The sequence below is a fragment of the Sander lucioperca genome, chromosome 3 (genome assembly GCF_008315115.2).
Source record: "Sander lucioperca isolate FBNREF2018 chromosome 3, SLUC_FBN_1.2, whole genome shotgun sequence".
NCBI lineage: Eukaryota > Metazoa > Chordata > Actinopteri > Perciformes > Percidae > Sander > Sander lucioperca.
In genome coordinates this window covers 3,098,376-3,126,311 of record NC_050175.1, presented here as the reverse complement: position 1 = coordinate 3,126,311, position 27,936 = coordinate 3,098,376, and the positions used below count along the sequence as shown (strand labels likewise).

At 41.9% G+C, this 27,936-nt stretch overlaps 1 protein-coding gene across 1 annotated transcript; it reads left to right on the top strand.

The window, feature by feature from the left end:
* Nucleotides 1-46: 46 nt before the first annotated feature.
* On the top strand, nt 47-26,434 carry spg21 (SPG21 abhydrolase domain containing, maspardin). Its single transcript, XM_035999152.1, has 9 exons — nt 47-380; nt 693-755; nt 12,695-12,856; nt 13,225-13,305; nt 20,635-20,780; nt 20,865-20,973; nt 24,466-24,573; nt 24,675-24,815; nt 25,447-26,434. Exons 2-9 carry the CDS (start codon nt 693-695, stop codon nt 25,552-25,554), a joined length of 918 nt encoding a protein of 305 aa, XP_035855045.1. The 5' UTR covers nt 47-380; the 3' UTR covers nt 25,555-26,434.
* The last annotated feature ends 1,502 nt before the right edge of the window (nt 26,435-27,936 follow it).

Below are 27,936 nucleotides of genomic sequence, written 5' to 3'. Positions count from 1 at the left end.
ACAACTACTGAGGATTGTTTGTGTGCGCATGCGTAAACGTAGCCTATACAGCATGACTGCAAACCGTTACAAAAGGCTACAGCTCTGTACATTGTAGCAAAGAGGTTCTAAACCGTCTCTGACTGTAGCTAGTTAACCTTCATGGTGTAGTGTGCTTTTGTGTGTGTGTGTGTGTGTGTGTGACAGACACACAGAAAGACACGCAGGCAGTCAGTCAGACAGACAGGCAGCTGTGTGTTGTGCGTTTTAGGTAGGCGGTGGCAGATTTGCGGAAGTGTGTGAAGCTGTAGTCATATGACCAGGCAGGCGACCGGAGGAAATGCTACCTAGATATGGATGAAATTCCTCGGACACGGTGACTAACATCCACAACGAACACGGTAACAATAACCATAAATCATATTTAGGCACAGTCAATAACTTAAGCTATATTGGGGTCATTGAGTTCTCACCGTAACGAGTGTTAACGGCCACATACTGTTGATTTGTATCTTCAATGTTACCAACGCACACCAACAGCTAGCAGTTCAGCTAATATAGCAGCGCCAGGTGTTTGTCTTCCTCTAACGCTCACAGCGGAATTAGTTTAGAGGTTAGCTGTTTAAGTCACTGCATTTGCTAACGGTCTGTGTCCTCATATGGACAGATTAAAGTGTCTCCTTACTATAACTGTATAATGTGTGTGTCCCCAGATGGACGAGATTAAAGTGTCTCCTGACTATAACTGGTTCAGAAGCACAGTGCCGCTCAAAAGAGTAAGTACCTCATGACTTGTAATCTGTGATGCTAATCCATGTTCACTGCACATGAACACATAACGTGTAATAATGATTTTACAAACGCGTAGAAATATGGAAATAAACATTACCCAAAAAAGCAATATGCCCAAGTAAATAGACAAGACAAGTCAGTATTATTATTTGGCCTGATGTGTTTCAAACACATACTGTAACTGGTTGATAATTGTCATGCAGCATGATTACATTTGCATATCTGTCTGATAACATCATGTATGTGTCTGTCCCAGGACGTGTGAGTCCAGTGTTGCCACATTTCACTGATGCCAAGTAGTCCAATCACAACTTCGAACCTGCCCAATCTAATTTTTTATTTCCATTTAGGAAAGGTGTTTTTGTCCAGCATTAATATATACTGCTGTACTGTAACAGATTTCTCTGGGTTTGACATTTGGTGGAAACATTTGGGATAGTGTAACTACACAACTCAAAAAAATATATAACATAGGTATGGTCGTTTTTAGACATTTTATTGCAGAAAAGTTACATATTGTACCTTTAAAGCAACCATGGGCTTAGTGGCCAACGGTGGAACTGCACCCCTTTGGCCCAGAAAGACTTTTCCCAGAGACTTTGCATGGCAAAAGAAACTTATATATTTCACCGGATAATATTTTTTGGGGTACATCAACTTACCAGCCCGAACACTTAAAGGGTCCTTGTTTAAAATGTCACGTTTTTAACATTTTTAACATTCACTATTAGCCGAATCCAGAGTTATTAAACTAGGCATGATGAACGCGCATAATGAGGCGAGCAGACCCGCGGGACTGCGCCCGGCCATGTCGCCCTGCACTGCCCGTGCTCGTATGGTGGTGGTTCTCCTGAGGTCCTGTAGCTGTAATAATGGATATAGCTAATGGTTGTAATTCACCATGTTTTCTATTAATACATCCATGGTAGTATCTTATGATATATCCGAGGGATGGATGGATGGATGGATGGATGTATGTATGCTGTAAAGACTGTAACGTGGATGTAACGTCATTATTTCCCAAACTGACGGGGCTATCGGCTAGTAGCTAACATCAGCGGTAGCTAGCATGGGTGTATTAAGAGAATGGTAACACTGTACATAGCTATATGCCTAGATAACGTGATTACAGACATAGTAATTACATTGCCGTTGTTGTGTGCCAGGAGGCTGTGACCGTAGTAGCCATGCTGTAATGTTATGCTGTTGAGAGCAATAAGTAAATGGACGAAACAAGCAAAAAGAGCACTTTATTGGACATTAGCAGAAACGTTTCTGGTTATGTAGTAAAAAATAACTGAACATTTTTGACTGTAGAAAGTGCTGCTATAGTGTTTTTTGAAAATTAAAGCATATAAACATATAAAGTAAACATGTTATAGCACAAACACAAAACACAAGTATGAACCTGAACATACATATGTTACAAACATATAATAGCTCATCTTTATATACAAAACACTGGCAGTGGCGGCCAGAATAAAATCAGTTTTTGAAGTTTAAAGTGAATAAAGTAGCCTTCCCAGCCAGCTTACTGGAGTTCCACAACTACACCTATCTTACATAGCTGTACAATTTTGGCTATATTATTTGTGTCCCCTTAAAAAATTGCTTTTGAGAAATGTTGTGTTTATTATGCCTGTAACTAATACCCCTTTCACACCCAGGGCTCAACCAGGGTTATACCCAGGTCGACTGTGTGTTTGAATGACATTACCCCCCTCTATCTAATGGGCATCGTGACCCAGGTAGCGAGGTGGGTTGGATCAGGGTAGGACTAGGGTTGATTTCAATGTCAATTGCGTTTGACCTGGGTCGCCACTAAAGATGGTCTGATACCATTTTTTTGCTTCCCGATACCGATTCCGATACCTAAACTTGCGTATCAGCCGATACCGAGTACCGATCCGATACCAGTGTGTCATATATTTTATTATGTTTTAACAAGTGTATACTACTCTCCCTGTATGGATGTGATATGATTTCTATCTTTGTTGTCGGTCTGGCTCAGGTTAAACTCTTTGTTAAACATGAATGCCCCAGAACTTTCTTTTATTATGCAGTTTGACAGACAGTTATAACGGAAGAAGAACATAAATAAACTACTTTAACGTAGATTTTCTTTAGGGCTTTATTTCGTGGTATCGGATCGGTGCATGAACTCCAGTACTTACCGATACCAGCGTTTTAGGCAGTATTGGAGCCGATACCGATACTGGTATCGGAACATCTCTAGTCGCTACCAGACGGTATGTGATTGGTTGGAAATGAGAGTGGGGCAGTCACCGGTCGCTGCACACTTTGGAAAAACAACAACAATACAGATATTGTCTCACTATGCTTCACGCTGGATTTTCAAAGGCAGCTTCAACAACAGCAGAGCGGAGCGGTTCAATAGACCTTTTTCATGGCAGACATGTTGACATGTCGTAGTAGGAAAAGCACAGGTGTATTCAAAACCATTAATGATGGCTGCATTCCACTTAGGCGAGGCCCTGGTAGTTGATGCTGACTCACTGAAATAGCTTACTGGGACACTTGATGGAATTAAGCCATTGTTAAGGTTATCAATTTCAGCTGTGCTTTTCCTACTATGACAAGTCAAAAAATGTCTGCTGTGAAAAAGGTCCATTCATTTCCTATGAGAACAGCCCGTTGGCAGTGAGGCCCAAGGTGACTCCGCGAGTCAACCTTTCCAGAGCGTCAGCGGAGTTTTACAGGCGAAGCCCAGCGTTTAAATGTGAACGTATGAAAATAAGTTAAATTTAATTCTCTCCGCACCACCGCTCTTACGAGACAGACACCCGTCTGCAGACTGCAGTTCAGTGCGGCTGCTGGTAAGTGCGAGTCTCTCTCTTTTTTCTCTGTCTTTTTATAAAAAATAAGTCGTGAAGCCAACAGCAAAGCCCAACTTTACTTTTAATGAAATCAAACAAAGAGAAATGTTCTCCCCTCGTCTTAAAATAGTCAAACATCGATACTAGACCAACCTACTTCCTTTTCCAGCTGCTGCAGTAAATATGCAGAGGAGGAGAAATCACACCACAAAATCATCTGAGCAGTGTTTGATGGTTATTTTTTTGTGCTTTAGAACGTAATCACTGCGAAACAGTTATAAAATAAACTATTTCAGCTGCAAAACACATTAGTTCTGCTGGTATACAGCTGGACGGGAGTATGTGATGTTAGCTGCTCATTTCAAGCCTCGCCCATTTCTAGAACTTAAGATAATTGTTTATGCAGTGCTCCCAGGTTGACCCAGGTGATCTCAGATGTCATGACCCGAGATATACCCATGTAGACTGGCTTGGTTTGAATTTCCAAAAGAAGGGTTGAACCCTAATCGGATACCCCCTAGCCCAACCCTGGTAGGTGGTGTAAAAGAGGTATACCACTGAAACCTGCTTAAATGACACAGGCTCCAACAAACGTCAGGCCAGTAAATACCAGCCGGCCCATTAGGCCAGGGCTGGAAAAGTAAAAAAAAAATAAATAAAAAAAAAATCATTTCATTCAGATAATATACAACCCTACTACTAACCAGTGACTAGTTAGCTTCTAACAGTATAAAGTTCCTTACAAAGCAGTTTTGCGAGTTAGTAAAAATAATTTCTGAAAAAAGGGCAAACAGGAAAACAGGGCTAGATTAAAGCAGGCTGTAGTCAGTATTATCGGTACCTACTGTGTAAACAAAAAGCCCGAGTCAAATGGAGACTCTTAAAGGGTAACTACCGTTTTTTTCAACCTGGACCCTATTTTCCTATGTTTTTGTGTCTAATGGCGCTTACCCACTGCTAGTACCAGCTCTACTCGACTCGGCCGCGGTGCCTTGTCCTCCTTTTTCCATTGTAGATTTAGTGCCGCCTCATGTGTGAGGCGAGCGTGGCTGGTCGTCATAGCGAGGCCGCAGGAAACTTCCGTGACCTAACGCGACACACACACACAGAAAAAGGAAAGTGTGTTATTTTTGTTTCTCAGAAGACAGATTTAGTTTCAAAAGAAGCTGGAGGCAGCAAAAAAAAACACAGCTGGCTAAACTATTTAAAAATGGCGGGTTTGTTCAGGACAGTCCCGTCTGTCGCTAGCAATGATGACGCAGTGATTAGTGACTATTCTCTCCGACCAATCAGTAGTCTGCAGGTTTTCACGTCACCTTTTGGTATAACCTCAGCTTGCTTGGAACCTCAACGGAGATTATTCTAAAAAAAGTACCTGTTGGCAGGTACCAGGGATTTTCTTCATAATGGAAAACCAAAAAAGGCGAGTAGAGGCGAGTCGAGCAGGTACCATGTAGTGGAAAAACGCCATTAGTGACTAATGGGAACACCAATCTTTGACATTGGTCCAGTATATGCAGTCGGCAGCGGCGAAACAAGCTACAATGTAAGTTCCTGAGGCTATTTTGCAGCGGCTCCGCCACTTTTCCCATTGCCTAGCGCCGCCCAAGACGATTGTGATTGGTTTAAAGAAATGCCAATAAACCAGAGCACGTTTTTCTCCCATCCTGGAATGCTGTGTGGACTAGCCAGACCCTCCTCTGCAGCGCTGTGGAGGAAGGTCTGGCACTGCGAGACTACCATGCAACCAACTGTTTTTTTATTTCTTTTTTATGATATAGTTTGTAGGGTTATGGTCAAATTCTCTTTATCAGTTAAAGGAATATGCCTCCGTTTGTTAAAATAGGGTTATTCATTGTCTCCTCTACATTTATATAGGTGGGCAAATGCATTTTTGTCTCAGTGCATGCATTGTTTCAGTCCGGCAGCGCCGCCGCTAGCTTAGCTTAGCGTAATGAATGGAATCCTATGTTGCCGGTTAGCATGTTGTGAGTAAAAGTGACCCAACAACAACAAAAACAAAACCTAATTACTTATTGTGGCCTGCGTATTCACAACGAGTACAAATAGCAATGCAGATTAAGACTAGACAATTTCCTAGGCAGATATTGACTATATTGGGTGGAAGTAGGCTACAGCCGAAGCACTGCTACTCGGGTGCAGATATATCACGCAGCAACTCTGTGAGTACAGGTCTAATACGGGTCGATCTATCCCGTGAAATAACCATGCATCATGTTTACAATAATCACTTACTTTGTGGACAGCTGTTCATTGGGTCCATTTATCGTTTTTTCCAGTTGACTTTATCCAGTTGACTTTATTGGACTCCTCTTCGTCTCTCACAAAATCCGCCATGTTCATCGCCATTCACTGTCTACTGTAGGAAAAATAGCCAGCTAATATTCACGCCGGTATGTTGACAGAAGTTGGGGATTTTCAGGTGCTGCGTGATATCTCTGTGCCCAAGTAGCAGTGCTTCGGCTGTAGCCTACTTCCACCCAATATAGTCCCAAGTCAATATCTGCCTAGGAAATCGTCTAGTCTTAATCTGCATTGCTATTTGTACTCGTTGTGAATACGCAGAATTTATGAATTACCTCCATCAAAGTGTTGATGCACCAATTCGTCGGAGGCAAACCAGACGGCTTTGGACGAGACCTGGGAGAACCAGTAAATGGTGGGACAACTTTGTGGAAGGAGTAATTGATGACCATGCATGGCGTGAAAACTTCCATATGTCCAAAGATTGTCTTGTCGCCTTAAGTGAAGAACTTCTTCCTTACATCAAGGGTGAAATAACGAACATGACAGCATCTGTTGGAGTCTTCAAAAAGGTAGCTTGCACGTTGTATTATTTAAGCGACGAGGGACGGCTAAGAAAAAACGCGAACGCCTTTGACTTATCACGGTCCACTGTGTCGGTCATCATCAGACAAACATGCAAAGCCAAGACTGTCCACCTCGGTCCGAAATACATACAGTTGCCATTTACTGTGCACGAGGCAGAGGAGCTCGTTTCCAGATTTCTGCAGGATCATGGAATGCCCCAATGTTTGGGAGCGGTAGACGGGACTCATATTGAAATAAAAGAGCCAGCTGTCAACGCCATGGACTACATAAACAGGAAGGGCAAGTTTTCCCTGAATGTCCAAGCTGTGTGCGACCACAAACACAGGTAGGCATAATCAAGGTGTTTAAGCACTCTTGTGCTCTTTCTATATCCCATGTATGTTTCACTGTATTGTCATTGTATAAAATTGTAAAGCACTTAGAATTAAAAGATGCTATTTGCTTGCCTTACAGATTCATGGATGTGGTCATAAAATGGCCTGGAAGTGTCTTCGATGCGCGTGTCTTCGCCAATTCCAAAGTGAACACCTACTTCAAGACTGGGAAGATACCTTCACTCGAAAAGCAGATAGTGGATGGAGAGGAGCCCATACCTATCTTTCTCTTGGGGGGCCCTGCCTACCCCCACCCCTCCCTTACCTTATGAAAGAGTACTCAAATGGAGGCTCTACCCCATCAGAACAGTACTTTGGACTTTGTTTGTGTAAGGCCCGTATGGTGATCGAATGTGCATTTGGTTGGCTAAAGGCCAGGTTTGCAGCCCTGAGGCGGCCCATGGACATAAATCTCCTTGTCCTGCCAAGTGTTATTAACGCTTGCTTTGTCCTCTGCAACTACTGTGAGGCCTGTAACGACACTGTGGATCACCATGTTGAGCAGGAAGCCATAGACAGGGATCTGCAGCCTCGCACCCAGACAAACCGCTGTCTGACCGACTGTAATGAGGGAAGTGGAAAGAGAGTGAGGAGAACCCTCACCAAATACCTTGGCCCTTAATGGCCTATGGCCTAGACTCTGCACGTGTGGACAGTGACCAAGGTAGCTGACTACTGGCTGTACGTTCTATACAGCAAGGTGAGCAATGGGTCCATGAGGACTCCGTACTTTATACAGATCAGTATACCTACTGTGTATTCACATAGAGCACAGCATTGTTAAAATGACTTTTTGATTCAACTAACAAGCCACTTGTATTCCTTCAGTTATTAGTCCACTTGATTAGTCCACATGAACAGTGTTTAATCTCAGGTGTGTTTCAACATCTGCTTGTTCAAGCTGCAAACTTGTTCTTTACTTTGTTTTTATTGCAATTGACCATAAAAAACAACAATGCAATGAATAATAAAGTGCCATATTAACTAAAGCACGGGTCTCTTTTTTTTTTTACTGCAACACAACAGAGCCTGGTAAATATTGTTAACAGAAGTTCCGCCTCTGATGATACTGTAAACATGAATTGTTTTTGTACAGTTATCCTGACATTTATAAAACTTTGTGGCCCATATCACTTTGCGGCCCACTAGTGGGCCTCTGCCCAGTGGTTGAGAAATAATGAACTCATGTACTTAAACAGTAGGCAGGTACTGCACAAAAACAGTGTAACAAAATTTAAACAAACTTAATTAAACTTTGTCTACGAACTCAAAAGTTTTCCTAAAAAGACACAAGTTCAGTTTTTTTCCTCATCGGAGTGTTCCCCCAGCAGTAACTGTCTGTAGGAGGATGGAGGTACAGGGCCCATCAGCTGTGCTGTGTACGAATGTGCAGGGCCCATGGGTGCTGGTGTGTGTGAATGTGCGGGGGCTGTGCTGTGTATGAATGTGCGTGGCCCATGGGTGGTGGTGTGTATGAATGTGCAGGGCCCATGGGTGGTGGTGTGTTCGGATGTGCGGGGGCCATGAGCTGTGCTGTGTTGTAGTGGTCAGGTGGGGCACGGTTTGCTTGTGGCTGAGATGTCAAGGTTCTCACAAGGACATGAAAACTATGGCTTAATCTAATTTGAGCCTCTGCAATTGTGTCCAGCCTATTGCTGTTGCTCCTTTCAGCCTTCTCCAAGATATCTACAATCTTCCTCTTTATGTCGAGGGCGGTCTGCATTGGATCCACTCAAAGTTTCTTCTGGAGCCTTTCACTTCTATGGCCATCGAGCCTTGCCTTGAAAAGAACAGAGGGAAAGTATTAACATTCATTAGCGAATATCTTTGGTATTGACAATGATAAATCGTATGGCATGGTCAGTGGTGTAGTCTAATGTATTGTAGTGGGTATACTGTACTGTATATGTATGGGCCTATATATATGGGGGGGCATATCATAGTGGGGGGTCTGGGTGTCCTCCCCCAGGAAAATTTTCAGCGTCAAAGACTTCATTTCCTGCATTCTGACACACTTTTATGTTTATTTTTACAGAGTTTTATCTTTATTTACGGAAGAAATATCTTTTCATTTAGCCTATGCGATGACAGAAAAACCACAGATGACAAAATTATAATGGAAAGTATGTTGTTACATGTCATTGGACATTTTTAAGTGGGTTTATGGAAATCCTGGAGCTTAGTGGGTATACTGCGTATAGCTGCGTATCACGTAGACTACACCACTGGGCATGGTGTATGTAGGCGTAATGAACAAAAACATACCTGAAGTAGATTACTCCGCTTCTGGACTGAGGTATGGGAGCTGACAATTGATTCTTCTGTGTTCGGCAGATCAGGCGATAAGATGCTCGTGTTTGACTCACTACTAGTGTCCACGGTGTCGTTCACCTCTGATGTTTCAACACCAGCCTCTATTGTTGTGGTGGCTGGCGACCCACCACATATTTTGTTAAATAAATCAAAATAAAGAGTGATTACTCGCCCATGGCCACTCCGCTGTTGGGTATCCACAGCCTGCCTATACTTGATCCGAATGGCTTTCAGCTTTGATGGTATCTGACTTTTACAGATAGCGTCTTTCTCGTGTGGATATGACGTCCCTCCAGGTACAGGGTACTGCTGAAGAAATTCGGTCCATATGTCTATGTCTATGTATATTTTGACTGGCAGGACTCCCAGTCCATGCCCTGTTGTGCCTTTGTGGCTTTGTAATTTAAGGTTGTGTGGAGCAATAACTCCACCTCCTCGTCTGTCCAGACAAAAGACAGCTTTTGCTGTTCGCTTCGCCATGTTGTGTTTTGATTTTGCGCTACTAGAGAGAGAAGTAGAAGGAAGGTTGTACGCAGGCGCGCGGACTTGCCACCTAGCTGCTTGGAGTGCATATTACATCGAATATCACACACTTTTGCGTTACCATATGCACGCAGATTTCCCCCCCAAAACGCTCGTCTAAACGCGGAATAAAAAGTGGTAACGCAACGCCACTTTTGCGTTTTCTCTTCAGATCGTTTCCGTGTAAACATAGCCTAAGACAGTGCATGCACTGAGACAAAAATGCGTTTGCCCACCTATAGAGGTGACGGTGAATAACCCTATTTCAATAAACGGTGGCGTATTCCTCTAACAGTTAATTATTAACATCCCTAATGTGTATGGTATATGTCAGCTGAAGAAACAGAATCAGAAAATATCCAAAGATATGTTTAGAAACAGTGTCACCATTCTCAACCACCAGAGGCAAGTGTCACGTCGTGTATTTTAACTCTTGTTGGTCACAGTCGGTATAGAAAAAAACAAGTTTGAGGGAACCTTATCAAAATTGTTTTTTTATGTTATGGGTTTTGATATTTCATAATCAGATTATTTGTAGTCTTTAATATAAATATTTGTATTGTAATGTAATCCTGTAAAAGTCGGGCTGTACTAAACCGATAAAATATATGTAAAATAGAAAATGTTTTCACACAGAACTGTGGATTTTGTCATCTATCACTTCCATTGAAAACCCACTCTGACGAGTCGTCTTCATGTCTTCACTTCCTATGAAAGCCTGTTGTTTTTAGACATCTATTAACATGTCAGTGTGACTTTTGAGGCTACATCATGTGTCCCGCCGTGAGTGGATCTGTGTGCCATACTGACACAGTTCTAGAGTTGGTTAGATAAACAATAATACAGGTCATGAATAGGGCTGAACGATTAATTGCATTTGCGATAATATCGCGATATGTTAAAACGCGATTTCCTAATCGCAAAGGCTGCGATTTGGTCACATGACTCGCGAGAGCAAAATCAGTCTGCACTCTGCAGAGAAAGCATCAACTTAGCATGCTAACGCTACACTGTACCTTGAGCTGATTTCTGTCATTCAAACAACTCTGAGTTGTAGTTTAAAACTTTTACAGCCATTTTAATAAAATGAAGGGTTTTATTCTGGTTCGAGTCCATACGTGCAGTTAATGGATACAGACACGCAGAACTGAAGGCTCGGTTGGCAACTAGCTCTGATTAGCGGTTAGCTCCGGTTAGCGGTTAGCTCCGTTATAAAGATATGGAGTGGAGGAGCTGCCACTGAGAGGGGTAACAATCAGACTCTGATAAATGACGTTCGGGGAGCTTTCACAGCAGCATGGCCGCGGTGTTTCAACAGTTTTATTAGTACAGTTAATCCCATGGCAAGAACACCAACAACTAGCTAACGCAACGATAGCCTCTCTGAACAAGTGCACACGGCAGCACGCAACTTCACGAGGGGGAGGGGCTGGAGGCAGCTCCTCTCTGTGCACTGTAAAAAAAAATACACTTTGTGTGTGTGTGTGTGTGTGTGTGTGTGTATATACTATATTTTTACTTTTTTAACTGTCTAGTGTGTAATTGTGTGTTGTTCATACTATAAAATGATTTATTGTTTGTCTTTGTTGAATAATACAGAAGACAAAGAGCTTAAAAAAATAATCGAATCGAAATCGCAATATTTGGGAAAAAAATCGCAATTAGATTATTTTCAAAAATCGTTCAGCCCTAGTCATGAATTACATACAAGAAGAATTGGCATTACCTTATTTTTGAGAAAAAGAAAACCATGACATGTAGTGTCATGTTTTTCCCATGATCCCTGGGAACATAGTTCAAAGACTAAAGTTTTTTTTAATTATTGGGCAATCTGCACATTATTAGGGGTGGGAATCTCTTGGCACCTCACGATTCGATTCCGATTCAGAGGCCAACAATTCGATTCTAAACCGATTATCGGTGCATCTCGATGCAACAATTTTTTAATGTACATTTCCATGCGTGATTTAAAAAAAATATACATATAAATCTGAGTTTGCTAATCACTTCCTAGACAAAGCAGCTAGACAAAGCTTAGATTTTGACATATACAGTATTTGTCATACACAAGTTTTAATGAAATGTTTTGTCTACTGAGGTTTTTTATTTTGTAGTCATTCCAGGCTTAAGCCTTAAACATGCTTGTGAAAGTCACCTTCTCTCCCAGTAATCTTCCATGTCAGAGGCATGATGTTTAAAGGTGGAGAATTGGCTTCTTAGAACATGAAACATGAGATGGTCAGATGTAATGTGATAAAGTAGATGAACAGCCTATATGTGTTTTGGCCATTTTTGTGTGTTTTTTTTTCTGCACTCTTGCCTAAACTCTAAGTTGTTGTCCAGTATCCCATCCTCTTTCAGTCACTCTGTTTTCTGATTTGTACTTGTCTGGAAACAGTAACTAACTAAAAATCAACACGTTTTTTTTTATTTATTTTTTTAAATCGATTATTAACTTATCAGAATCGAGCATCGAATCGTTCTAGAGAGAATCGCGATGCATCTAAGAAACGATTATTTTTCCCACCCCTACTAATTATTTACTTAATCCAATATCTTTAATGATAATATTTATCAACAAATAGTCACGTGTCAGAACCTGGGACCAGAGAATCCTTCAGAGAGTCATTCTTTACAGAGAAGATGTGTTTCCTGTAAATTAGCTTCTAGCTAACTGCTACAGCAGCAGGTGTGTGTGTGTGTGTGTGTGTGTGTGTGTGTGTGTGTGTGTGTGTGAGAGAGAGTCCTAGAATTATTGAAGATTCAAGTCTTTATCATAACTTTAACTAGTTAGTTTCATTACGTCTCTCCTGGAATACTTTGCAGCAACCATTGCATGTTTGGTCTCCATTATTAAATGCATATAAAGAACTCCTTGAACCTAGTGTGTATTTTAGTCTTCAGGTCAAATAGTTCCATATTTGCGTCCCGCGGCCTGTTTGAAATCCAGTGTGAAAGAAACTTCAGGGCCATGATTAGTTTGCAGAAAGCTGTCTTCTCACGTTGTGTTTTTGCCTCCGCCAGATTATTGTTGATGACGATGACAGTAAGGTGTGGTCGCTGTACGACGCCGGCCCAAAGAGCATCCGCTGCCCCATCATCTTGCTCCCTCCAGTCAGTGGGACAGCTGAGGTGTTCTTCCAGCAGGTGCTGGCTCTGACAGGATGGGGCTACCGAGTCATCTCGGTGAGCTCAACGCTGCAAACACACTGCAGCTTCAGCATGTCACATCTTCTGTTTCTACTGCTTCAGGTTGAATAGGGCTGCAGCTAATGCTTATTTTAATTCTGGATTCGTCTGCCTTTCTCTATTCATATTGTTACTGTTATAAGTTTTCTCTATAAAATGTTTAAAAGCTTAACATGCCTACCTTGAGTTTCTCAGAGCTCAAGGTGGCGTCTTGTTCTGTTTCCTGTGATAGACACCACCTGAGACTGGTGCTTATCAAATCATGAGTTTCTGTTAATAGACCCATTGATTAATCCATTACTTAACTAGCATATTGGCCTGAGTAGAAGACTAGCCTGATTCCAGGGTCAATGTGTGGTTTCCAGCTGCAGTATCCGGTGTACTGGGATCTCATGGAGTTCTGCGACGGCTTCAGGAAGCTTCTCGATCACCTGCAGTTGGATAAAGTAAGTGTGTGCGTTTTTCATTTTTGCTTCAGAGCTGAGCATGCAGTGTTTTCTTCCCCCATGAGTGGCCAACTTAACATCTAAAAGTACTCCCAGGAATTACACACATACACATAACAGCAATCTGAATCCCATCATTATACAGTAACAGGGAAGCAAACCACAATGAGTAAAAAGCTCTGGGAGTGACACATTGACCCCTCGGCCATTTTGATTGGCTGACCTCAGCCAGCTGTTTGGTACAGCACTGCCTATATGAATGGGCTAGTGGATTTACAACAGCTAGAGCATCAGTAATGAAACATAATTACTTAGCTTAATAATTTACCAACCTCACGTTTATAACCTAGTTAATCAGAAATTGCTGATCAATTCAAACTGAATATATTTTCTTGCACATATTTAAACAGGTAAGCTATTTGAAGATGAGTAACCTGTAAGATTATGTTGTCTAATGTTACTAGGTTCATATTATGGCTAGCTAGCTAATGATTATATTAGCATTATGTAGCTAACTTGTTAGCTAACACTCTAGTTGAATGCCACATCACTAACAGAGCAAGCATTAATAACTCAGACATATGTAATCATGCACACTTTCCTGTATATACAGAGTGAGTTCATAACTGCAGACTGCGCAGACGTTATGTGATCACATGAAATCATAGCATTAAAATCAAAACCTATTATCTATGCTTACTAGAAACAGAAGGAGACATCTGATTGGCTACAGATACTTCCCTGTTGAAAAAGTATAGTACAATTGTAAACACCCCCCACACACACACACACACACACACACACAAATGTATTTAGTTTATGATGATAAACAGCCACACCAACAAAGAAATCATTTTTGTCCAAAATACATTTGTGAACCATATTTTATGTGTTTCACATTTATACAACAATAACCATTTTTCTGTGCATTGACAAATATTTTTGTGTATAAATCCTAAAATACATTTGTAAATCCTTCTGTAAGCATTGGTGTTCAACATTTCCGACCACAGCTTCATGTCACAGAGAGAGAGAAAAGAGAAGTCACTTTGCTTGGTTGTTGCAGTAAACTGTAACCTGTTGTTACCCAAACTCCTTGGCAGTTGAGTGCTTGTGTTTTTCTTTTTTAACTTGTTTATGGCAGCGATGTTTCCTGTTTCCTGTAACGTTACGGGACTCTCACGCTGCTTAACGGACTGACGAGTTACATGACCATACATGTCCACTGTCTTCTACACTCCAACTGCTCTGTATATACTGTTTTGTTTTTTGTTTTGAATAGAAAAAAAAGACACTATTTCACACAAATGTCAGGATAAAATGATGAAGTGTACACCCAAATGGACAAAGGTGAACTTCATTGTGACATCATAATGTTTGTGGCCATTGGGGTTGGGTACAGACCAAATGCGGTTGCAAGTGTGGTTAGAGTTTTCAAAACTCCACGCAGACGGCGTTCACTGCGATATAATGGCGAGCTGAAAGCAGCCGTGGTGCGTAGTGGTGGGCGGATCGATCCAAATATCGATAATATCGATACCACCGTTGGTATAGGGTTGTGCCGGCGTGATGGCTGATAGAGGTCGACCGATAGTGGATTTTACCGATACCGATAGCTAGGTTGGGCCGTATTTGCCGATAACCGATTAATCGACCGATAGTATTTATAACTTATACAGTTGAAAAAAATACATACATTGTTTCAAAAAAAGTCCAGACGCTTTTGCCAATAATCAAAATAATAATGTCATATTTATTGATATTACACCCACAGCAATGCTACACAAGCATGTGTGTTGTCTAAAACAGTTCTCCTACATATTTGGAGTCATCCAGTGCAAAAATAAACATAATTAGCATTATAATTCATATAAAGGACAAACTATTTACATTTCTTCAAAAAAGGCCCAAATGTATGCCAAATCTCAAAACAGTGAAGCCATTCTTCTCTGTAGAACGGTTTAGAACGGTAACAGACGATCTCTGACGTGGAGGGATCTATCTTTCCCACTATACTCTTTGTTCTCGCATGGATGCCCATATAAGGCGTAATGTGTGACGGACCTGCCTTCCCATTGGTTGAAAACATAAACAAAGGCATCATGGGAGATTCCCTTGTCGGTAGCACCTACTGTCTATGGGTAGCACGGAGTTAGCGGCAGAAATGACCGAAAACGTGATGAATTATGGACATCAAGTGGATAAATCTTGGATGTAACAGTTTGGATTTAATGCTCAACAACCCCGAAAAAAGGCACAAGTTCCAGGCTGGATAGAAAATCACCTGTAAAGGCTAGAAAGACACCAAAGACCCCCGTGACGGCTAACTCGTTAGCTTTTAGCTGCAGCAATCAGTAAGTCTCTATGTTTAACTGTTATTAAATTATCTAAATATGAATCAGAGGTGCCGTTTGGGATCGTGGACGAGCCTTTAGGGTTCTGATTCTGACATTTGGGTCGGACTTGCATTTATTTTTGTCAGTGTTTTAACCGCTTGAGGTAAGTTAGCCTACTGCTAATGTTTAGCGTCATCTCAGCCTCGAAAGCAAACAAACATACTGTTGTGCTGTTCTTTCTCTACTAATGCAGCATCTATTCAACAAATTAATAACTTTATAATGATATGACAAAATGTACTGTAAACATACCTTTTTGCTGTCGATGCTTTAAACGCGCATCTGATGTCAGCCTTCTCCGCACAGCATGTGCTTTCCGTGCAGCGCGCAGTAACACGTGTCGAAAATAAACAACACGAGGCATCAGTGATACTTTTTATTTTGCCTCTAGAGGCCGCTATTGTAATGCATGATGCCAGCAGACCCTTCTCAGCTCTCGCGTACTGTGTAATGAATGACAGCGTGCGCTTCTCAGCCGCTCCAGCAACGGACGCAACCAGGAAAAACTATCGGTATGGATTTTTGCCGATAACGATAGTTCCACCAATCAACTATCGGTGCCGATTAATCGGCAAAACCAATGAATCGGTCGACCTCTAATGGCTGACCGACATCACGATGGAGAGCCACCATTGTGATACCACGCCCCCCACCTTGTCAGACACACAATAATCCTAGTCTCTTCTATAGCTAACCTAAAAACTTTGCAGGCAGGTGCGGAGCTGTGGGCGGTAGGGGTGCACGATTCAGAAAATGTCACGATTCAATATCGATTTTTAGGCTCAAGATTCGATTCAAAATTGATTTTTGATTCAAAAACGATTCTCAATCAAAAAAATTATTCACAGTATGTAAATGTAGTTACTTTTCCCATGTGATTGCAGTAGACATACAATTTAAAAAAAAAAAAAAAAAAAAAAAAAAAACTTTTGGAACTCTATGAATTGAATCGGTAGAGCTTGAATTGCACACCCCTAGTGGGCGGTCCTGGGCCCGCCCAATCAGAAATTCAAAGTCAAGTGTGTTGATGTGCAAAGCGCCGCAACAATCACAACAACCATGGATTGCTATTGTGGCCAACAACTGGAAACTTTATACATTGTTCGTCTGCTATTTCATCACTAAATTAACTTCTGAGACTTTTTTATGCGATAAATCAACTATGTACAGCTCAAATATGGGCTGTTTTATGAAAATGTATGGCCAATTGCAAATTTGGTCCGACTGTTGGATTTCAGAAGCTCCACAGTTTCACGTGACAGCCAGCCGGTGCCTGCCGGGGTCGCTGGCATGCCAGTCGGCCTGTCCACCTTCACAGACCCGCTGTGAGCTGGCTGGAGCTCTATCAGGAGCCTCGCGGACAAGAGGCGTTTAGTTCCCTGATCGTTTGTTTAAATAACACAACACACATATCCATTATAAGACTAACTGGAACCTGTGGTTTTTCGAAGTTATAATGCTCCACAAGAGATTGCGGGTGTAACGTAACAAGCTCGCTGACCAGGCTTTCACACACACCGGCCACGGAGCAGGCAGAGGCGAGGAAGCGCAGCGTGTGACAGGGCAGAGAGATACCCGTCTCCCTTTGACAGTCTTGTAAACAAATTATAATATGTACATTAGAGCTATATTAGAGCTGTCAGTCTTCCTCTATCATAAGTGCTGATTTATGTTTTTCTCTGTGGGTGCTCACAAATGTTTTGCATTTCAGAACCTTAGGAAATGGACAGCGGCTGACACGAACACACACGCCTATTAACTCGATAATAAAGCCGTAAAGCAGGCTATCTTTCAACTCAGGACAGCGCCACTCCTCACAAATACAGATAGGATTGGAGATGAGAAGTTTAACTGACACGTAACTGCGATCAGCGCTCACACGCTCCACTTAGCAACAACTGCAATGTTTAATTTTAAATGAATGTAGCCTACTGGCAGTCTGGCACACGTGGATGCTCAGTATTTTCTGTGGGTGCTGCAGCTCCGGAGCACCCACACGCCTATAATACCATTTGAATTTCATTTGTTATTTTGATTAGTTTTTAAAGCAGCCATATTATGCTCATTTTCAGGTTCATAATTGTATTTTAATGTTGTACCAGAATAGGTTTACATGATTTAATTTTCAAAAAACACCATATTTTTGTTGTACTGCAGTGCTCTCTCTCACTGCTGCAGCTCCTCTTTTCAGCTGGTCTCTGTTTTAGCTACAGAGTGAGACCTCTTTTCTTCTTCTTCTTCTGTACTATCTTTGATTGCACTGCACATGCCCAGTAGCTCAGATGTAGATCATGTCAGCTAGCTAGCTCCATAGACAGTAAAAGAAAGGCTGTTTCTACAACTTTGGTCAGTTACAAGGCAGGATTAGCTGGGAGACTTCTAAATGAGGGCGCACATGTAAGTAGTTATTTTGTAGATTATGGTGAACTTGTGTGTGTTGTAGCAGTGCTTTGCTATTGAGAACGAGGTAGTATGCTAGCGTTAGCATAAGCGTTAGCATGCTAACGCTAACGCTACGAGCTAATGGTTGCGGTTAGCCTGCTCGTTTCGGCTTGTGATGTCACAAGCCGTGCCGATTTTGAACAGCTCACCCAGAGACTGAAGGCAGGACACATTCAGAAACTGTATCTCACTCTAAACAGCATGGATGGATTTTTTTTCAAAGTTTGTATGTGTGTGGAAGCACCAGAGACACAACATAACACCCCAAATCCCAGAAAGTGTTTTTTTCATAATATGGGCACTTTAAGTGGAAAAAAATATTTATGTAAAGAGATATAGTAAACATATGACGATATCATCGTCCATCGCAATGTTTTACTGTAAACATCGTCAACTGCCAATTTAGGGGACATCGCCCAACCCTACGTTGGTATTGATATTGATCAATACCAGTGTAGTCAATACGACTAAAAAAACTAGTCGATACTTGAGTTTCAGTTTCTCTCCAGTTTGCACCGCTGCGGTTTCATCAAAGAGGCGACCTGGCTGTCTGTGTCTGTGTCAGTGCCGCTCCTGTCACAGCGCAGAGCAGGCACACTTTGCTCCTCCTCTCCCCCCTCTTGTGATTTGATGTTGTATCGTCACATGACTCAGCGGCGCAAGCAAGCATCCAGGCCCAGCAGCAGCCAGCAGCGCACACACACACACACACACACAAGCAGGCCAGAGGCCGAAAATGAAACAACAGCAAGCTGTATAATTTGTAAAAAAGGCTGTAAGATACATTATTAACACAACAAATGTATACAAGCGTATGCAAATTCTGTCCTGGTATTTAACTTATTAATAATCCAAAGGAAAAATCACAAAAACACGTAAAGGTCATGAAAATTCCTTCAGATTGAGCAATTTGATGATGAATCCACCTTAATTATTAAAAAGTATCGGTATCGGTATCAGCGATACTGGCCCTGTATTTAACTTTATTTCTATAGCACATTTCAGCAACAAGGCAATTCAAAGTGCTTTACATAAAACATTAAAGAGCAATTAAAAAGAGATAGAAAATAAAACAGGATAAGATACAAATACAAGAATAAAAGTTCCAGTGCAGTGTAAGAAATTAATAATTATTTGATTTAATAGTTTATAGGGACGCGTTTGGGAGGAAAGAGGGAGGTGTGTTATTTTGTGTGGAGTGTAAAAAGTTCTAAATAAATAACAAGTTGGTCTAAGTAAATAGGATAAAAAGGTTTGAAATTATTTTTACAGCTGAAATTATTTTTTGTTATTGCAGAGAGAAAGTACTAAAAACGGTTTGAGACCTTAACTCCGGAAAACAGAAGGGGAGACTTTTTGTCGGATAGTGACACTGTGGTGGTTGTTAAGATCTTCTGTGCTGCCGGGTTGTAGATGTGGGTGAAGCATCCACATTTTGCCAAAAAATACACTTAATACCTTTTTTTGAAATTTCCTCAGTCTTAACCAGTGTTGGGGAAGTCACTTTTAAAAAGTAGTGTTTGCTCGTTACTCGTTACTCCTTAAAAAAGTAATCCGTTACTTTACTTAGTTACCCCCTATGGAAAGTAACTTTTTACTTTACTCGTTACTTTTACGTTACTTTTAAAAGCAGGGGTCTCTGGCAGAGACTGAAGTTAATTATACAAAAACTATCTTTGACCATAAAGCCAATCTATGGTTTATCAGTGAAGTGTCTGAACTACCCTGCAGACTGGATTCTCTACTCACAGAGTGACGGCTGATTCATTATGAACGAGTCCAGCGCGGGTTAAATTACAATTCAGCAGGTCATCAGCCTTACACGGTGTTAGTGTAATTCATGTAATGTCTGTATCGACTTGTACCGGTCGTGCAGCCACGATGGTCCGTGCATTGTCGTAGACACATGCAGCCTCTTTTCTGGAAATCCTTGCGTGTCTGCTGCGTGTATGTATGAGGCCATCTCCACCGCATCCATCTGTGAGTTTGTCAGCTTTGTGTCTGCCTGGCTCAGAGCGCCGTCTAGCAAAAAGCCACGAAGCTTAAAACGCTCTCAAAAGTTAGCTTTGGCTGCTTCTCGCTTGCCATGATTGCTCTGCTACCAGCCTCTGTCACGTGCCGTGTGGAGCTTGTGAGCGTGCAGCTGAGAAGGCAGTGTCGCTGTTAAATCTGTCCCTGGGAAAAGTAACGTTGCGCCGAATTGAAAAAGGAACTACGTTTCGTTACCAAATTTTCAGTAGTAGCACGTTAGACTACTTTTAACCCGAAAAAGTAGTTACGTTACAGAGTAACGCGTTACACCCAACACTGGCCTTAACTGTATATTTTATGAGTTTGGACAGACATGGAGGCAAACAACTGCAAGTTTTGTTTCTGCACTGGCTGCTTACTAGCCAATACAAACTCCCCTGGGACAGTAAAAGAATTGCACTGTGGGCCTGATCACCCTTTTTTCTCTATCAAATGATGATCCTGTTACTTGAACTTCCAGGTCCATCTGTTCGGTGCATCCCTGGGGGGATTCTTGGCTCAGAAGTTTGCAGAGTGCACACACAAGTCTCCCAGAGTGCACTCGCTGATACTGTGTAATTCCTTCAGTGATACCTCCATCTTTAATCAGACGTGGACAGCCAACAGGTGCTTTTTAATAATTCCATCACAGACTGTCCTCTCAGTGGTTACAGTCATCATTAATGTTTCCTTTCCATCTTCCTTTCTCAGTTTCTGGTTGATGCCAGCTTTCATGTTGAAGAAGATTGTTTTGGGGAACTTTGCTAAAGGACCTGTGGACCCTAAAATGGCAGATGCAATCGACTTCATGGTTGACAGGGTAAGTGTGTGTGTGTGTGTGTGTGTGTGTGTGTGTGTGTGTGTGTGTGTGAGAGAGAGAGAGAGACAAGGTCAACTAGATGGTCTCACATCACCCCTGTACTCAAGTCTCTGCACTGGCTCCCTGTCAAATATAGGATTCAGTTTAAGTGTGTTGTGAACCGCGTGTAGTGATTAAAAAAAACAGACAACGGCTGTGTCTCAAAGACCGGGCAACAGCTGGGACATTGAGAATCCACGCGCGAGAGGTGACGGATAGTTCCAGTCACTTCATCATGTATTCACTTCGTTGAAACAAGAGAAGAAAGCCTCACTGATGTGAAGAACAGGACAGAGATACATATATTTAAATGCTCTCTGCCTGCCATATGCCAACGCTCCGATAAGTCCATCACCCCGTCTCTGCCCGGGCATGCCCCAGCTGCCCGCACATTTGTTGACAAACTCCGACGCGCACGCGGCGGTGAAATGGCGATTTATCCCTTTAAATGTGAATAAACGACAGTTACACTCACCCGCAGCAAATGCTCTTTCCGTTGTGATTGGTGGTATCTTGACAACTCGCCGTTACCTTGTTTTCCTGTGACTGTGTTGATGCGACTTGTACATTACAGCCACTCAAACAGGACAGAGTAACATGGCGGATATTTTAATTTGAGAGATGTCAGAGCGAGGGGGCGTTCATGGACAGCTGTTGGGGGTCTATATATATGATATGTCTTTTCTCTCACCTCACATCTTCAGTGGGAGGGGCTAAGATGTGAGGAAAGGACGTGAAGAAATGAGTCAAAGAAATGTGTTGACATTTTAGACAAACTCAAATTTCAAAATCTAAATTTTAGGTCTTAAAAAGTCTCAAATTCGCTATATTGTGTTCTAGGTCTTAAATAATTTTAACAGGTCTTAATTTTCCTACGTCCATGCAACGCTAACTCTTATGCTCTTTTTTTAATTCTGTGGTGTTGTAGTTCTTTCTTTCGCTAGTCCAAATATAATTTCGCTGTATTACGACTACAAATGAGACCCACATGCAACTTATATTGCAGCCAATCAGCTTATTAATAACCGTTTTTATTCTTTAGCGATACTTGAAAAAACTGAACTTAGGGCTTAGTTGATGTTGTGATAAAGGTCTTAAATTTCACTTGGTGAAACCTGCAGAAACTCTGTCTTGGAAATATACAGTGAGGAAAATAAGTATTTGAACACCCTGCTATTTTGCAAGTTCTCCCACTTAGAAATCATGGAGGGGTCTGAAATTGTCATCGTAGGTGCATGTCCACTGTGAGAGACATAATCTAAAAAAAAAAATCCAGAAATCACAATGTATGATTTTTTTAACTATTTATTTGTATGATACAGCTGCAAATAAGTGTTTGAACACCTGTCTATCAGCTAGAATTCTGACCCTCAAAGACCTGTTAGTCTGCCTTTAAAATGTCCACCTCCACTCCATTTATTATCCTAAATTAGATGCACCTGTTTGAGGTCGTTAGCTGCATAAAGACACCTGTCCACCCCATACAATCAGTAAGAATCCAACTACTAACATGGCCAAGACCAAAGAGCTGTCCAAAGACACTAGAGACAAAATTGTACACCTCCACAAGGCTGGAAAGGGCTACGGGGAAATTGCCAAGCATCTTGGTGAAAAAAGGTCCACTGTTGGAGCAATCATTAGAAAATGGAAGAAGCTAAACATGACTGTCAATCTCCCTCGGACTGGGGCTCCATGCAAGATCTCACCTCGTGGGGTCTCAATGATCCTAAGAAAGGTGAGAAATCAGCCCAGAACTACACGGGAGGAGCTGGTCAATGACCTGAAAAGAGCTGGGACCACCGTTTCCAAGGTTACTGTTGGTAATACACTAAGACGTCATGGTTTGAAATCATGCATGGCACGGAAGGTTCCCCTGCTTAAACCAGCACATGTCAAGGCCCGTCTTAAGTTTGCCAATGACCATTTGGATGATCCAGAGGAGTCATGGGAGAAAGTCATGTGGTCAGATGAGACCAAAATAGAACTTTTTGGTAATAACTCCACTAACTGTGTTTGGAGGAAGAAGAATGATGAGTACCATCCCAAGAACACCATCCCTACTGTGAAGCATGGGGGTGGTAGCATCATGCTTTGGGGGTGTTTTTCTGCACATGGGACAGGGCGACTGCACTGTATTAAGGAGAGGATGACCGGAGCCATGTATTGCGAGATTTTGGGGAACAACCTCCTTCCCTCAGTTAGAGCATTGAAGATGGGTCGAGGCTGGGTCTTCCAACATGACAATGACCCGAAGCACACAGCCAGGATAACCAAGGAGTGGCTCTGTAAGAAGCATATCAAGGTTCTGGCGTGGCCTAGCCAGTCTCCAGACCTAAACCCAATAGAGAATCTTTGGGGGGAGCTCAAACTCCGTGTTTCTCAGCGACAGCCCAGAAACCTGACTGATCTAGAGAAGATCTGTGTGGAGGAGTGGGCCAAAATCCCTCCTGCAGTGTGTGCAAACCTGGTGAAAAACTACAGGAAACGTTTGACCTCTGTAATTGCAAACAAAGGCTACTGTACCAAATATTAATATTGATTTTCTCAGGTGTTCAAACACTTATTTGCAGCTGTATCATACAAATAAATAGTTAAAAAATCATACATTGTGATTTCTGGATATTTTTTTTTAGATTATGTCTCTTACAGTGGACATGCACCTACGATGACAATTTCAGACCCCTCCATGATTTTTAAGTGGGAGAACTTGCAAAATAGCAGGGTGTTCAAATACTTATTTTCCTCACTGTATCAAATAAATGTGTTTCCCAAAAACTACTCTGTCCAACCAGGTGACCACTTTGTTCCTTTAAGTATACATATGTAATGTCTATTACGCTGCCTCAACAGAACCAGATCCACTCTCAAAGACACTGCCCACCCTGCTCACCAACTGTTCAACCTGCTTCCCTCTGGCAGGCACTATAGGTCAATGAAAGCATGCACCGCCAGACTAACAAACAGCTTTTTCCCCTGGGCCATACGTACACTGAACAAACAATAACCCTGTGCAATAAATGGCCATTTCCCACCCCAACCCATCTCCCATCCCCTGTCATGACCAACCTCACTACCTCTGGACATTACCTCATCTGCAAACTTTTCTTCTCTTCTTATGCTGAAACCTGCAAAAATGCGGGAGGGTGTGTGTTGTCTGGGAGGGATGGGAGGGTGTCAGTCAATTGTGGGTGGGTAAGTGTGTGTGGGAGAGAGAGAAGAGAGAGTGGAATGTATGTAGGGGATGGGGGGGGGTGTTTGTTTGTTACATATTTTAGATGTTTTACTAATTATCTTTTTAAAAGCACTGATCTGGAGCGCCACTTTGAATTTCGTTGTTTTAATACACTGTATTCATGCAATGACAAATAAAGCTTGATTGATTGATTGATTGATTGATATGTCTCCTTGTTTAAATGTTACCTCTGCCCTCCATGTTCCATGTTTGTGCTGTAGTTGGAGAGTCTGAACCAAAGTGAGTTAGCATCGCGGCTAACACTCAACTGTCAGAACTCTTACGTGGAGCCGCACAAAATCAAAGATGTTGCTGTGACCATTATAGATGTAAGTGTTGAACCATCTCTCTCCATCAGGTATACCAGTGTCCATTACATCCATGTATGTTTCTACTGCCATAACCTGAAAGACATGCTTTCTCTGTGGAGGTGTTTGATCAGAGTGCTCTGTCACTGGAGGCCAAGGAGGAGATGTATAAACTGTATCCTAACGCCAGACGGGCTCATCTGAAAACAGGAGGCAACTTCCCGTACCTGTGCAGGAGTGCTGAGGTCAACCTCTACATACAGGTGTGCTCTGGTTTCTCTTTTACTATCAACTATCAGCTGCTGTCTGTGGAGGACACATGTTGATCCTCCAGGTGAACAATCCCAGATGGATTCAGTCCGTAGTGAGCTGGTATTTTATTTTAAGAAAGAGTCGAAGAATCAAATGGAAAAGCTGCCAAAATTCAACAGCTGTTTTAGTAGAGTTGGTGATATTCTCTACTTTTCACCATGCGAATGAATGACTATGAACGAATGAGTGAATAGTTTTATTTCGAACAACATACAAAAAATTTAAGCAAACTTAAAATACAAGACAAAGTATTCCACTTTAAGAAAAAGCAAGAATAAGCTAAATAAATAAATACTCTTAAAGCTATATTGCATAGTTTCCAACTCCCCCATGAGGAATTCTAAGTAATGACAACAAAACTATCAGCACGTCCACATGATACAAGCCTTCTGTGATCACGCACCACCGCCGCTGTGTTTTGAGGCGGTGTGAGAGTCCCGTACAGGAAACATCGCTGCCTCTATCTCTGCCACAAGAAAGTTTTAAAACACAAGCACTGAACTGCCCAGGAGTTTGTGGAGAGCTGACTGTTTCCTCAGTCCCTCCGCCTCTTTATGATGCTGCTTTTGTTTTCCTGCACAGATTCACCTGCGTCAGTTCCACGGGACGAGATACGCTGCCATCAGTCCTGCCATGGTGAGTGCTGAGGAGCTGGAGGTGCAGGAGCAGGGATCTGAACCCGACCAATGACACCCCACTTCCTCAACACTTTCTCTCGCTCTTCAGCATTTCACAGGACTTTCTTCAATTTTTTATGGACCTCAACAGTCAATCAGCGAGTCAACTGAAAATATTTTTATTTAACAGATGAAGCAATATTTTGATAATGACCTGTACATGGATTGTACTTGGCCGCTTTGCTTTAAAAAACTATGACACTTTGCCTTATGTGGAATGAATTTGATAATCGTTGCACTCATAAACTGCCTGAACTGTTTGCCTCAAGTGTTCATTTCTATGTGTAATATATATTGTGCTTAACATGGTTTCCTGTTAACAGAAAGATGAACACTGGTTATGGAGACATATATCTGAAAGTGTTTGTGTAATTCAAAGAGATGAAATTGCATTTTTTTTTCCCCATTTGTTTTTGAATACAGTTACTTATTTTAAAATGTCACATGTGCAGTTGTTATTTCCACTCGTGTCACAGTGGGGAGCTGTTAGAAATGTGGCTCTGTCCTAAGGTTACATGTTGTGCCTGTGAGCAGTGTTTTCGTGAATCAGTCCATCTGTTGAACTGCCAAAGCCTCAGCCACTAAAAAACACTTTCCTGTTCTGTTTTGGCAAGCTGAAAATCAATCATAGGTCCAAGTCCACTACAACTACAGCCTGGGCGTTCATTCAGAGCTCCAAATGCTCCTGTAGTGATAACTGATCACTTTTCTTTCTCTGCTTCTGAACGCTTGTAGAATACATGATGTTCTGTGTCTTTGTATAAGAGATAATGCAAACATGCTTTACACTGTGAAACCTTTTCTTTTCATTTTATGTCACTTTCTAGCAGATGAATGTTGAAGTCTACTAATGTCATGTACAACCAAGGAGGAATAGCCAAATGTGCTGCAAACGAGTGTTCCCTTCATTTCTTTCACTACAGTAGAACAAACTCTGTCTTACCACCAAGTCTAGACCCATTGGTCATATTTAGGTGCAATTGATCGCATTTAGCCACTAGATGTTTCACTCCCCCTACCCCTTCTACTGCATTCACATCACAACTTGAACTTGCCATGCCACTACTTACAGTCACTTATACTATTGGCTCACAAGCCTTGTTAGAAGCTGGAAGCAGACATCCGACATAAACAAACAATTACACTAATCACAAAAAGTCAGGGATATTTGGCTTTCGGGTGAAATTTCAGGATGAACCTAAACTCCACTATAACCTTTACAGGTGAACTTAATGTGACCTTCTCTAAACTTTTGAATGCGCATGTCCAACAGTTCAATGTTTCAGTACTTTCTGCACAACTTGCTGTTCTCTAACAAGGAGCTTAACGGCAAAATTCACAACAGGTGTTTGATCCATGAATCGACCAATACATTTCCTGGTTCAATTAGAATTGGTATTTAAACAGTCCTCCTCATCATGCTGTTGACAGTTTGACATCATGAGACCAAGACGACACCTAACAATTGATCAACAGTACCTCGCCATTGCGAGGCTTCAAACAGGATGTTCTCAGACGGAAGTGGCCACTGAGTTTAGAGTCAGGTGCGCGGGAACCTATTTTTGACCAGGGGTGCTGAATAACAAAATAATGGATGTCTGACGATTTTTCTCCCCAGGAAATATTTCGGATTTTGACAGCTAAATACGTCATTTTAGCGCAGTGTATGGGTGAGAGTGATAAGTTTTAGAAAAGTCCTGGGCAGCCACAAATTCCACTGTTCCACAATTATGCAACAGCACTCGCCACTCTGACTCCACTGTGCGCACCCCAACCCCACAGAAGCGCACTTGACATCATTAGCCTGTTTCAGTATATAACTACGGTAAATTACTTTTCTGATCGTCAAAACCACACCAGAGATCGTTGGCTTGAAAATATATGTTAATAATCAGGCTGCAATGACCTCGCCAACAATTTCCTAACTTGTGCCTTCTCCACAGCAAATGTGTCCTAACCACGTCACACCGGTTTCTGTTACACAAAACATTTGCAATGAAAACAGTTGTACTTACAGGCATCACAGGGAACGGAATTATCTTTAAAGCAACTTATTCTTTTTGCAGAATAACCAAAGTTTCAGGAGACACTGAACCAGCATGTAAACCGTAGTTCTTTTCCACACATGAACAGGAAGTAAGCTGAACATATTCCCGTATTTCAGGATAATTAACAATTGTGCCCAGTAGATGGCACTCGAACACAACAAATGACACAAGAAACGGCTTATCATTCATTCTCATCTCAGCTGAAAAGACCGTTGAAAAGTTTCTGTCCCGAACCTCCTTCCAGGATAACTGAAGTTGCTTGGCTGACAGGGCTTTTCGAATCCTTCTGTAAAGTTATCGTTAGATGCTATGATGGTGCTGCTAACGTTAGCCGAGTTGCTTGCTAA